General features: G+C 38.7%; 1 protein-coding gene across 7 annotated transcripts in view; it reads left to right on the forward strand.

The window, feature by feature from the left end:
* LOC119697739 (myelin basic protein) overlaps positions 1-14724 on the forward strand; it is a 109771-nt gene that overhangs the window by 90509 nt on the left and 4538 nt on the right. For 5 of the 7 annotated variants that reach the window (XM_038128887.1, XM_038128891.1, XM_038128888.1 and 2 more), the window contains exons 4-9: positions 47-477; positions 3769-3792; positions 10212-10238; positions 12596-12703; positions 13180-13215; positions 13791-13823. In XM_038128887.1, the coding sequence (XP_037984815.1) occupies positions 47-477; positions 3769-3792; positions 10212-10238; positions 12596-12703; positions 13180-13215; positions 13791-13823 (659 nt within the window). The remainder of the gene's footprint in view (positions 1-46; positions 478-3768; positions 3793-10211; positions 10239-12595; positions 12704-13179; positions 13216-13790; positions 13824-14724) is intronic. The other 2 variants (XM_038128892.1, XM_038128893.1) reach the window with 2 other exon arrangements.

A 14724-nucleotide genomic window follows, 5' to 3' on the forward strand; every position in this document is an offset into this window, starting at 1 on the left:
TGTTTTTCACAGGCCTGTATTCATATCTCATCCTTGTTGTTTGCAGGAGAGGCAGATGTGAACCAGAACAATGGGACCTCCACGAAGAGCCCAGCGGTGACAGACTCCAAAGGCACAGCAGACCCGAAGAATGCCTGGCCCGAGGCCAACCCAGCTGACAGGACTGGTCGCCCCCACTTGATCCGCCTCTTTTCCCGAGATGCCCCAGGAAGAGAGGACAACACCTTCAAAGATCGGCCCTCAGAGTCAGACGAGCTACAGACCATCCAGGAGGACAGTGCAGCAGCTTCAGAGAATTCGGATTTGATGGCTTCACAAAAACGCTCCTCTTTCCGGCACGGGTCAAAACTGGCATCTGCGAGCACCATTGACCATGCCAGACATGGATCCCCACGGCACAGAGACTCGGGTCTGCTTGACTCGCTGGGCAGATTCTTTGGAGGTGAAAGGCACGTTCCCCGCCGGGGCTCGGGCAAGGTGAGCTCTGAGGAATAGAGAACTGCAAGGCTACAGCAGAACACAGTACAATTAAAGAGGAAGGGTGGGTCTGAAGGAAAGGTCTCACTGCTAGAAGGCAAGAGTTGACCTAGCCAGCAGGATGGTGCTTGTAATATAATGCTTGGCTTTAACCTGAAAACAGCAACGACAAAAAAAGCAAAGATCTGGGAAACAAGAGGAGCTACTCTGGGTAGTAACATGGAGTATTAGAAACCCAGGGGGCTCTAGAGACATTACCGGGAGGAATTTTTATGAGCATTTAATGTGGTGTGCTGTGTCCATTTCTATGCTGTGCCATTTAGAGAAACTTCAGTCTGCTTTTGTGTGTTGTTCTTAAATATTTGCAAAAGGGGGCTGGATGAGAGCACTAAATGCAAGACAGTCTCTACACATCTTGGCACTAATTGAGGGACAAACTTGGAAGTAGATGGTAGAAAAGGAGTTGTGGCCAAATTCTCAGCCTGCTTGTGCAAGAGTATGTTTAAGGTCAGTTGACAGCATTGCCAGGGAGATTGCTTGACAGATATTATCCTGAATCCCGGGTGTACAAAATAATCCAGCTGCTTTATTCTGACAAGAAGTTGAGATTTATTCCAAGCATTTCAGATTAGAAATTGCATAACAAGCCATTTCTACACTATCTTTTCAAAACCAAGGGCATTGATGAAAGGCTGTTAATTAAATTCTTCCCTGTTCCAGGATACCTGCCTCCTCTGATATATTATGCAGCTGGCATATTAGTTCCCTATTATTCAAGTGGCAAAGTTTAATATGTTTTTCGCTGTACCTTTTGCCATGTAAATGATAAGTGGAGTCTTGTGTTTGTGTGTCCACACACTACATAAGCATTCAAATGGAGCTGCTGTACAGCTGTAAAACTTTTCTTTTAGCTGAATTTGTTGTAGTTGCTCAAGTTGTGTGTTGCAAAAAGCAGCGTTCATAGTTGCTGGCTGGGCCCAAATTTTTGAAAATTTGTCCTTTGACAACCTTTGAGGTCTGTTCATTGTTCAAGGCTGTGATCTGTGTTGTCTCTCAGTGCTGCACTGGGACAGGACACAAACTGCCCTGTGGTGTAAAACTGATCTGTGGTGGTCCCACAGCTGTGGCTGTCAGTGTCCTTCACACTCCACACCTGGAAGCACAATGTGTAATAGCCCTTCCCTGAAGAGTTGTTGTAATGTAGAGACCACTGGATGAAAAATACTCTAGAAACTTAGAACCAGAAGCTTCTCACACTTGGTGGGCAGTACTAAGCAAGCTGGGTGTTTTGTTCTTTTTATTTCTCACCTTTACCAAGTGGAGCCTGTAATGCTATTGACAAAGATTTAGCAGCCAGGCAGTTTTTCTGTAGTAACATTTCTGTGTGTAATGTTCCTGTGTGTAATGTTCATAAATGCAACAAGCAGTTGCTGTGAGCATGAAGAAAACCTTTTTTCTTATTGTTTCTGCAAATAACAGAGACTGTTCCCAGCTGCCATTTTCTGGGACCTGGTTGGCCAGCTCAACTCTTGCTGTTTTGTTCATGTACTGTGTTACTCGATGAAAAATAGTGTCTGAAATTTCTTTGTACACCAAGGTGACAATACCAAAAAGTTAGATTCTGCATACAGAATATACAGAGGTATGTGCACTCCTGTGTGGCAATAAATCAAACCAATCAACTCAGTTTTTAGGAGTAAAGACTAAAAAACGTCTGCAAGCTGTACAAAGTCTGTATTTTATCCTTTGGTGTGAACATGATTGCAATGAATCTCTATAGATTTTGATGTAATTATGTATGACAGGACAGGAGATCATGTCTTCTATCTATGCTGTAAAATGCTATTTTGAAGAACTGAAATGTCTGCAAAACAGAACAGAATGATGGACAATTCTGACATTTTTTACCAAGCAGAAGTTGTTGTTTGGGATTTTTTTCCCCTTAAGAACAACTACTCGTAGAGTTAGGGAGTCATGATTTGCAGATCTGAGCTGGAAGCACAGAGAAGTTGAATTATTTTGGCAAAAGTCTGTCACATTAGTACTTCCAGTGCCAAAGCATCTCTAGCACTCTTCCACACAATGAAAATATTGATGTACATCCTAGGAAACATTCCTAGGAAACTCTCTTGTGGGAGGGCTTCAGTGTGGAAAGTATTGAGCAAGTGGCACAGTCATTTCAACTATTATTTATTTAGCCTCTGAAACAATGCTTCTTGGTTTCTTGTATCAAGAAAGGCTCATGGTGTAATTTATTTATACAGGAGTAGACAGAGGAAATCTACGTGGCTCATTTGTGCTTAAACCCTAAATAGTTGTTGCCATTTGCTGAATTTTGTAGAGGATCACTGATAGATGATGAAGGTGTTCATGGACCAGCTGAAATAGAATGAAGTCCCTTGGCAGTATTCCAGACTTCACTAAGTAAACAGAACAGGTCTTTGGTAAATAAGATACCACTAAAAGCACCTTAAAGGATGAATTTCAAAGGCTTGAAAAGTTCCTAGAGCTGCACTGTTTATTTGCTTGCACTTTTTTCTTTCTTTATTTTGAAGCATTTCAAAGCAATTCTGCAGCTGCCTTCTTGCAGTCTTCCTTTTTCAGCCAGCCCATGCCTCAGTGGGAGCATCTCAGCTACCCACACCAGCAAGCACTGGAATGCAAAGACAACACTTGCTCTTTGTACAGATTTAGGGCTGACATTCAAGCAAAACACATTATAAATTCTTTGTGGAGGCATTTTCTTCTTGCATCCATAGCTAAGAAGCACATTAATGAATAATATTCACTATTGTGTCCAGAAAGGTGGGGTGGGAACAATGCTGGGACTGTTTCATGGCCTCATTTTCTCATGTGGAGCAGGTTCTCCCCTGCCCTGCAATTCTGAAGTTAAATTGCATGGGAGTTCCATGGGAGTTGTTAAAAATAGAAATACCAGAATGTACAGAAATACTCCTTTTCCTCCAAGGGGCAGCAAGTGCATTTGCCATTTTCCCCCCAGTCCCAGTGAGATTTTGGATAGCTGAAACTCAATTAAAACCAGCTTGAATTTTTTACTTTTAAGAAAAACTTTTAGGGTAGAATACATGAAAAAAAATTGTTGTTGTGCACAGCTCAAATTTAATTGTATTAAAAAAGAATTTTAAATGGTGACAGAAACTGTGGTGCAGACATTTTAAATAGCATGCAAGAGAGAGTAGCATAACAATAAATTATTTCCTTTCTAATCTTTATAGAATATTTGTCTAAGCAAGTTTGTTAAAACAATCAAATGTTCTTTGTGCCTCCTAGATTCTGAGCCTGTATTCAACTTCAGTATGTACTGACTGCTATTTTGTTTCTTTGATTCAGTTGTTTTGTAATCCTTTTGTTTAGGATTTTTTTTTCTACTAAGTTTGGATTGTGAAACAAGAACTTTTCTGTCCTGGTTTAACATTTTGCATTAACGTACTAAACTTTAAACTATACTTGTGACACAGATCAAACAAACCAAAATATGTGAGTGACAGTAAATAATAGGTGAGGCAAGACTTAGTGAAAGATTAAATCAATTTCTCTTTTACATTTTGCTTCAGTTTTGTATGTAATCTCGTAACTGTCTCCTGTTACCTGAATGAAGCCTTGCTCCTGTATTTCCATCCCAACTTCTATGTGTTTGGGTACAAGAAATATGGAATGTAGGTATGGGGCTTCCCCATGCTACAGACAGATACAAGGCAGGAGCAGCCCTGGGCTGAAGTTCTTCTCAGCTTGAGCAGAACCAGGGTTTGGGATCAGCATTTCTGAATCAGCAGTTCCAAACCCACTCCTGAGCTAAGCAGTTGCTAGTGTGGGGATCTACAGAAATGGTTGCAATAACCATGCAAAGGCAAAAAGTTTAGGAACCACAGTTTTAAGTAATGCCATGGAGGGATAAATTAATCAGAATCTTTTTTCCTTTTTTTTGCACTTGAACTCTATTCACATTTCCTGTGGAAGCTTTAAGGTATACTACAGCACCATGAAGAATTTGAAAAGCAGTAAAATCAGTGCTAGTCTGACTAGTATATGATGTGATTTAAGTAAATACTTACTGTGATTTTAATTTCCAAGTCTTATTTTTCAGGGAGTGGTATTGCTTGTGATAAACTGTTTCGTAAAACCTGCTGTGCAAGCTGTATGCTTGTAAAAAAAAATTTATAGAGTTTATAGTGGTTGTAACAATAATTTTGTTTTAATCTTTTGCTTTTTATGTGCTTTATGTATTCATTAAACTGTTTACATCACAAAAATCAGTGTACTAATTATTTAATTTGTTTTAAATGCTTTAATCCATTAACAGAAGTTGCAACAAACTACTACTTGTATGTGACAGGTTTTTAGCTCACTAAGAGGCTGCATGTTCTTCTGCAAAATTCAGTTAGAACAGTGCATTGGACAGAAGGGAATAGAGAGATTTCCTTCTGGAAGGAAAAGGTAGGCTTTGAATAACCAAAGCTCCTGAATCTGATGTTCTCACTGAATCTGGCCTCTCATTTGTAGCAGCCTAAAAATGTAAGTGTAACAGAACTGCCAGTCTGAAGCTCATTTAGCTTGTGCAGTGGTAGAACCTCAGACTACTTTAGATCCGCCTGGTTTGAAAAAAAAAATCACCTGTACAAAACAAGGAAATACCAGCCGGTGAGTACACACACCATGTGAGACGTGAAAGGCCTAAGAGCCACCATCATGGGATTGACTTTGACATGTTCATTTTAACACCTGTATGACCATAAACATGTTATTTGTGCCTAATAATTAACACATTATTTAATGCACTGGAACTTGCATTTTCAAGGAAGTTACTAATTGAAGTAATTATTACGAGGTACTAGAGGAATTGGGGAATTGGACTAGGTTAAATGTTTTTTAAGTGATACTTCGAAGTGCGAGCACTAAATTTTGGTAAAGTATTGGTGATGCTTCATGCTCACCTGACATCAGCTGCATGGCAAGGTTTGTTTAGAAATGGGACAAAGTATTTGGGGCTTGCTGATCTGTTTTACAAGTTAAAGAGGAGATAATGACTGGGGAGAATGCTTGTGTGCTTCGCTGCTTTTACTGGTTTTTATATGCTCTTGTGCCTCTTCCATTCAGAAATATATTAGTAACATGTTCAGGCTAAAATACAAATTAATCAGCTAAAGCATTTGAAGGATCTCTGTTTCTAATCACTCCACAGCAAAAGGTTTTCTCCTTTCATTAAACTTCTAACAGGATCTTTCAGTTCAGTCTTTGCTTGACTATTTCTAGAGTCTTCTATCCACTATTATGATATAATAATAACAGTAGTATGTGTAAGTTGCATGCAGAAGAGCTCCAAGGAGTCTTTTGAGCACTTGGTGAAGTTCAAAGCTTGTGGTGCCCTTTGCCTGGGCCTGATGGCAGAGCTGGTGGAGGGGCAGTGATGCAAGCTTTGGGATCTTTTGGTGGGACTTGGCCTCAGCTGTTCTCAGCCATTCCTCTCCTGTTTACCTGCTTGGCCCCTCGGCCTAGCTGAGAGTAAGGTCTGGGTTTAATTTTAAATTTATCAGAGGGAAGTGTTTGTTTAAACAAGTGCAAGGGCCAGGCAGGGCTATACATACAGATGGCCAAAATGTACATACAGATGGTCAAAGAGAGCTATTGATATTTTAGTGCAAGGATTTTCTCTGCCTAAGAACAATTTAATGTTTACTTCTCTGCAGATGGAGCAGTTTGATAAGAAATTGCTTCATATTAAAATCTGCTATATTGGTTTTTTTCTATCACATTCCTTGCAAATCAAGAACTGCATTAGCCTTAGCACTTTCCATCCTAGAATGCCAAAATAAATTACTGTACTTCAGCTTCTTTTCAGATTACACAGTGGTAAATGCTTCCAGATAGAAAACCAGAGCAAAAGTTACTACTACTGTTTTTGTCCCTGACCTTGTTTTGTACCTCTGTCATCCCATAGCATTAGTGACAATTGCTGACTTTCACCTTTTTTACTGATGCAAAATATCTCACCATGTTCCTGAAATGGTCTCCAGTTAAGACACATTACACTCCAAAGTTACTTGATTTCATTTTTGAGCTGCACAAGAAATCGTCTGCTGCCATTTTCAGGTGATTTTACTGAACTTTTTAAAATCAATTTAAAAGTATTGGAAAAGCACAAATCTTTCCCCTTTTGCCTATGGTGCATCTACTTCTCCATTTCTGATACATCATATAATTAATGTGCCTTGGAAAGTGTACGAGCCTCAGGTTTGGAGTGGTCCCTCTTCCCCACTTTATACTAACAGTATTATTGGGAATTTTACCATGTAAAATTTCTTTCAAAGAAATATTCTATTAACCATGCCATGTCTAAATATTTCATAAGAGTAAAACCTCCCTGCTATAACGCTCTCTCTACAAGTTATGCTGAGACAGGCAATAGTGCTTTTAACAACCTGTATGAGAGTTAAGCTTGTCACTTGCTCACCTATTAAAGGCAGAAAAGAAATAGAATTGGGCCAATCCCTCAAAGAAGATAACTGATCAAGTACTTTGTGGGTGGGTGGGTGATTGCACGCAATCTGAGATTTCCAGAAATTAAGGTTGTAGTAACATTTTTCTGGCCAGCAGCTGTAAAGTGATTGTGTACACCTGGTATTTACAGCTTTGTTTTCTAAATAATTCCCATCTTGCTTATTGTGTTACCTTCATGACTATATGAAAATATCAGGGAACAGGACATCTAAAAATTGTATAAATTACTGCTTTCTTACTAATGGCCATACCTGTACCCCATAATGTTACATTATTTTGCTGTAGCAACCGCCAGCAAACAGATGCATCTCTACCAAATATGCAGGTGATCAGTAGAAACTGATCACAGTGAATACCACTGCAGGATGCCTTCCATACCTTGCCCTTGTACACTAAAATCCTAAGGCTGTGAAGTTTGATGGAAGCAGAAGGTACTTGGAGAATACCTACTAGCCAGAGTACTTTTTTTTTTTTTTCTGGAGTGATGATTCTCAAACAAAATCCTAAACAAATCCAGCCAAGAAAACCCCCACCCAAACCATGGATCATTTCAACAAAGTTTAATCCATGTCACTGATACCAACTTCAACAATAACTGAACAATACCGAGTATGCATCAGAGACTGTGTCCAAGCAGATAAAGGACTTCTGTCATGAAAAATATTTGAATAAAATCATTCATGCTAGGCAGAAAAAATGCTTCAAAAAAGCCAACTCAAATTAAAGCACTGGGTTTTGCCTTCGAAACCATTTATCAAGTGCCACAACAATGGAATAAACTGGACACAGGGAAAAAACCCAGAAGGTATGATGGCACTGGTCTCCCATTTGAGTCCCATCAAAAACCAGAACTCTCCTGAAAAACTGCCCCCATTCTTCTTTTTTCCCCCCAGTAATTCTTTTAGCTGCCAATTTATGAACCCTAACCATCAAGGCACTAAAGGGTAACGTGTTATGGAGAAATGTGGTTCTGGGTTATTGATTGGCACCTCTCTTGATGGGAGTGCTCTCCATTGTTAACTTATTCCTTGTGTTTCTTACTTTTCAGTCAGTGACTTTACAACTCACTGCCACGTTTGTTATTCCTGTCATTCTGCTGATAATTCCTCCTCTTTTAATTCATCGCCTATTTCTAAACAAAGATTGATCTCAGCACAACCCTGAAAGGCAGAATCTCCTGCATTCTACATCCCTCTTCCTGCCAATTCTCCTCTATACCTTTGAGCAAGTAATTTAATTTCTGCCTTAACTTCCACATTAGTAAAAATTAACAGTACCATTACAAGGATGTGTGGCTCATCCTTCCTAAAGTGATTTCAAAAGCCTGCTGAATTAGGTAATTAACTATAATGTCATCACCAGATCAGCCAGTGGGGAAGACGTCAGCATTCCCATTGCTTTTGGTAACAGATCAGCAAGCTGTGAACAGCCTGGGACAAACACTGCCACCAAGAGCAAACTGCTACCTGGGTTGTATGTGAACAAAGATGGAACTAACACCACCACAGCTCTGATTTAGCAGTGCATGCTCACAGAAGTTACATTCCTCCTAGAATAAGCATGGAAAAATACATCCCACATGGGCTGCGTATTCTGTGGCTACCTGGTGAGAGCCGGGGTAGCAGCACCAGCAGGTTCCAATGAATTGTCAGCCATGCCCAGGAACACAAAGCCCCATGGACAAAGCCCCTCCAAATCCCAAGATGAAGCAATTTCTGTATTCAAGTGCCTGCCAGATTTCTCATTAAACTATATCACAGATTTCCATATCCGTGAGAAAGAAAAAGCATATATATTTATTGAAAGGATGCATCTCAATTCCTGTTTGGCATACATATTTAGAAACCATACTGACCACTTAAATTCGAAGCCAGATAAGAATTTCATTAGAGTTTGGGATTCAGAGTCTGTTTCAAGGACTAACACAAAATCAGCTGCGTGGCTTACAAATTCCCTGTTGAACTTTCAGCTTTTTCTTCCCACAGAACAGCACAGTGTTCATCACATAATGCTTAAAGGATAATTTTAGTCTACCAGTACAGTTCCAAATGTCTTAGTGGGGGTGGTTAAGCATTATGGACAACCTACAGGTTGTGGAACAGTTTGGTTTTCTAAGACAATCTAAATGCAATTTTCATGTCTATGTGAATTTGAAATGTGTGGATTTTGTATGACATCTTTTAAATTCATGCACAGCAACTTGTAAGGTATCTTGCGAAGAAAAGCCGTTGGAAACCATGAAACCCATTGAACCCATGAAAAAGCCCTTTGTTTTCTGTCTTTACCTGGTTTAATGCATTTTAAATCAGCTATTTCCCCATTTTATATGTATGGATTTTGCCAGCAGAGAAACAACATGGGATGTACTTTAGATTTTAATCTCACATTCTAAAGTAGGCAATAAAAGCACACAATAGTGATACCAAAAGGAACTGTAAAAAGCTGTAAATCCAAAAGGATCTTAATACTGTTATTGGCACAAATGCCTATCACACAGACTGATGGGGAGTTAGAGCTGTTTACATGCATATGGGATCTTCAGCTATAAGCAATCCCCTTGTGGAGGATGAGAGTCCTCAGAGAGATTATAATGTGCATTTAAAAGTCCCCCCAATGCATCTGAATTGCAAGATCTGACATATCCTGTTTATAGCAAGCAAAGTCAGGGATGGTTTTCATGGGATTTCATGACTGAAAAAAAAAGCCTGTAACTGCTTAACTGTATCAATTGTATACCCAGAGACAGTTGTTGCACAACACTGAAAATCATGCATATATATATATATATATATATATATATATATATACACACACAATATATATATATATATATATATATATACACATAAATATATACACACCCATACACAAACACACACTTTGGCATCTTCAGGTCAACTGGAAATGTAATAACCTTGCACAAAACCCCAAATGGAGCCCATATTGTTAATTAATTAATGTTAATTAACAAACAATAATTTATTAATTTTAATGAATAATTTTTAATTTATTAACAAAATTATTTAAAATATTTTAATTAACAGTTCTTACAAAGTACTAATACAGGTTGTGCCAGTAAATGTAATTAGTCTGATGTGAAAGTACATGGCTAACACAGGGAATGCAATTCCAATGTATAGCTAATGTTGAAACTTAAAATACCTGCATGTTTTCTTTGCACTGCATTCACAGTTACTCTCTTTTTTTTTTTGTCTTAGTGGCCAACATACCACCATACTACCAAGGTAGGTGACACAGTAAAATAATGCTACTTTTCTGTGCATCACCAGAAAAAAAACACAAAATGTTTTTTAAAAAAATCACTCCCCTTACAGGATAACTGCGGGTATTTTATGTATATTTTTAAGAATTCTTATTTAGATTATTAATCCTTAAAACTGTTGATTTCACAGTGAATTTAAAAACTTTGCTTTTGTCATCAGATCTCCCAGTTACTGCTTAAATTTCTAGTACTAGTAAATCTTTTTTTACTAAGATCATTCAGCTTTAAGGTTCCTTTTGGCTTTTTTGAAGGTGCAGCAGTGTTGACTTAGTTGAGATCTTGACTGAGGTCAAACATTTATTTATGTTGATTTGGAACAGGAAAAGCTGAGTGTTCTTCTGTTCAGTTATTGAAGAATTATTGTATGTTTGACATTCTTTAAGGGCACAAAAGAGGCATCTCCATTTTAAACTTCACCACCAATATCCAAGGGCTCTGAATTCACACTCATACTTGGCAAGTACATTTCAAAATACATCAATATGGAAGCCAAGGATGCCTTTTATTGGCAATGCTCTCAAGACTGAAATTCTTAACAACATTGCAGTAGGTGTGGGGAGAACTCACTGCAGCCCCTGGGCAAAAGAGACCAGTAACACAATGAAATAAGAAGCAAATTACATCCCTTCCTAAAACACCGTTGCTCTTCTGTATTCCTGCAAGGTTTTAACAAGAATATTATTTAAAGCCAAGCACTTAAAACATATTTAAAGGTAAATAGTGTTGATCTGAATGCATCAATGAAACACATGGTAACTATTAAATTGACTTCATTCAAAAAGGTCCACTTATATCACACCATCTCAGTAGCCCATCATAGCAGTATAAATCATATTTCTCTTTTAATTTCAGAGCCATTAGAATTTATCTTTTAACACCTACAGATACTACATAAACCAAAGCAGTCTCTGAAAAATACCACTGGATTTTGTTTTCTGTCCCTAGGAGTTCAAAAATTGAAAGAGAAAAACTAGAGGTGAAAGAGTAATTTCAACAATGCAGAAACATGTAAATTACCTGTCACAAATAAATAATAATATCAAAGGTTCTGAAGACAGATGAAGTTTGCTGATGACAATATGAATGGAAAACACTTCATTTTAAACACCAGGAAACTCACCCAGAACAGTCATTGGAAATTACTTCAGATTTGTTACTGCTTCATACACAGTAAAACAGGAGGCAATCGAAGCCTGTGATGACATGTGGCACTGCAGGCAGAAGAAACTTTGTATTTATAGCACAATAACCTTGCCAATAAACAAAGTTATTAGCACCTAATAATTGGTTAGAACACCAAAATCAAGAAATTCAACCCTGTCTAGATTCTAAAACCTTATTATCTCAATTTCTCTCCATTCCTGTGGCAGTACATTCATAGCCCAACAGATCTACAACACCATGGTATTTATCCTGAAGACAAGGCAGTCAGCAGCTTTCAAAGGGTGATTTGAATGTAGATTAAAAAGACAAAACCATGGCTGAAGTAACTGACTCTCTCTTCCTAACCACGGCAGCAGAGGCTATTTTGGCAACACTGGAACTAGTGACCAAGTAGAAACTGCTGCAGAATTATAAGCAGGACTGACTACGTGACACTATGGAGATCTCACAGATCCAAAATGAAGATTTTCCTGCTTTTAAAACAATTAAGTGCCCACATATCATCAGCATGCAAAAAAACAACCCTGATAAAAATCAGCCAAACTTCTCTGCATTGGTTAGGTTTTTTCCTACAGAAATCAACATCTGACTTCATTTGGACTACTGCTCAGGAAGCCCTTCTGAAAATAGAAAGCCCTACTGGAATAGAAATTGTCAGCCTAACTTGGTTCCCTCATTCTGAAAATAACATTGCTCTTGCAGCTCATGAGTGTTAGTTACAAAGTCTTTGGGAACTAAAAATGATACATGATCTATTCCCACTTTCCCATGCAAAATGATCCAACATGATTTTAAGGTCTTTTTCCATTTTGGTTTATTTTCTAAAATCACAGTCTATGATCCTACTTAAGAAAAATTTCCTATTTAAGGAAAATTACAAGGTTTCTGTTAGCTGAACTTTCCAATAAGAGCCTTATTTCCACACTGAGCTGTAACGTCAAGAACATGTGCATCCATATATCTGCACAACATATGTGCCTATACATACAGTGTATTTGCCATTTCACAGCACTGACAACTGTAGGGGGCAATCAATCTCTGTAGATTCCCAAGGCATATTCCTCCTCTCTTCTCTCCTGAAAACAATTCTTCCTGCCATGGCTGAGAAGCTGTCCTTCCCAGCTGACTGGGCGACGTGCCTGTTCTGCTTTTCAGGACATCCATGCAGCCAGGGTCAGCCACCACGTTGGCTCCATCCCCCCGAGATCTCAGCACGGCCGGCCTGTTGATGACAACCCTGTAGTCCACTTCTTCAAGAACATTGTAAGTCTCCCCTCCTCTTAGGCATCAAAATTAAGTATTTTCTTTAGAATACATCAGTGAACAAACACTCCCCAATCATTACCCTTTATTTCAAGCCTCAAATTGTACTGTGCCTTTTGAGCTCATTATGCCGTTCAAATACAAAAATAATTTTTACCTATAAGACAAACAATACTGAAATGCTACCAAAAAAGCACGTGAACCTCCATTAGCATAGTCAAACGCCAAACATGTCAGTTATACAGCTTCACCATTGACAGGTTTTGTCCTTGTGTCTTAAACACTGGCAGTATTCAGGAATGATTACTGTTTCAAGATGGACATAAATCCAGCATATTCCAGGCAAGCCTAAGACAGCAGAGGAGCTTCTCAATGCCATTACCATTTTTAGCTCATGGATAATGTGTAAAAGGCCCGATGATTTCTGGCATTTATTTCTGCCTTTGTTTGACAACTCTTTTTGTGCTGGTTTTTAGGTCTCACCCCGTACACCACCCCCAATGCAAGCAAAGGTAAGCAGTTTCAGGGACTCAAGGCATTTATGGACTAATTCCCACTAATTCATCTGCAAGCCTGATTCACTGCCCCTAACAGCACTAAGTAAAAATCTACAGGTATCACTGGGAACAACTTAAAGCAGGAGCCTCAGAAGCCATGGTTCTCTTCCTCACACACTCCCTGACTTCGTGCATGACTAACTGAAGCCACTTGCAGGCATTTTTATATTCAATTTATGGTGTGATTGCTTTATGTAATGAACTAACAGTAGGTAATGCTTTCAAACAAGCCTCACCAGCCAGGAGCTGTCCTTCCATTTACTGAACTCAGCTGGCTTTTGAAGTACGTGATACTGACAAACCATGGCTAGTAAAGTCAGTTTCAGTAATTACAATAAACAATTTTGCCTTTTTTTTTCGCTTCATGAAATGACTGTACAGACTGTTGTTCTCATCTCCTTCCTGCCTTATTATCTGGCCATTATTTCATAATCTTGGCTATCTTTTCATCTTCTTCTGTGTATGGCAGACCCAGATGCTGTGTTCCATAGTGATCACTATGTCATTGTTTCTATTTCTTGCATGAACAGGGAAGAGGATTATCCCTCACCAGATTTAGCTGGGTAGGTGATGAACGTGCTTTCGGTAACAGCCCTTTTATTTACCAGGCCAAAGCACCTCTTACTCCATTGCCTCAAGCTGCTGCAGCAATGTGATAATTTTGTTTTGTCCCAAGTTTGCTATTTTGCTTTTCCTGTTCTACTTTCCTTCCTCCTTCCACAGCACTTTAAGATGGTAATTGTGTTGCTTGCTCTTATCCTGCAATTTGACAGCCCTTGCAGCAATAATTTCTTTTGCTTCAGCACAAAGGGAGCAAAATCCACTGCATGGCAAAGCTCTCTTCCTTTAAAGGTTCCTGGAAGACCCATCTGGTGCATTTTTCTTCTCCTGGGATGGACAAAAAATGGGAGGGAAGGCTGGGACAAGATAGGTGCTTATTCCACTTCTGCAACTGCTTTTACACAGTCTGCAAAACTAATGCTGCCACTAACCTCAGTATTTTGTTCCACCTTTCCTGTCAGTTAGAAGCGATCTGCCTAAGCAATTCCTAGACAAGTTCTTCCCACAGTTCTCTCACAACTAATTAAATTCTACTTCTCTACCACAGGTTTGATTTTATATGAGATGGCATGTAAATTACTGGCATTTTAAGACAAAATATCAAAGCCTTCAAGCATTTCTTTCACTATCAGAACACCACGTATTAGCTGATGTGTTTGACATCTTAGAACTCATGAAATTAAAACATAAGTTTTTTCACACAGGTTAACCTTCTGAGTATTTAATTTTTGAACATAAATTCATTTTTTACAGATTGATGCTTCCCTCAGATTTGAATATATTCAGATAATTTCCTAACATTTTCCTTCATCCTTGTTTATTACGCAAAAGATTGTTTTATTGCAACAACCTCCAAATTCATATTCCAATACTCATTTGAGTATTACATTTCAGTGATCACAA

This window comes from Motacilla alba, chromosome 2, assembly GCF_015832195.1.
Source record: "Motacilla alba alba isolate MOTALB_02 chromosome 2, Motacilla_alba_V1.0_pri, whole genome shotgun sequence".
Classification (NCBI taxonomy): domain Eukaryota; kingdom Metazoa; phylum Chordata; class Aves; order Passeriformes; family Motacillidae; genus Motacilla; species Motacilla alba.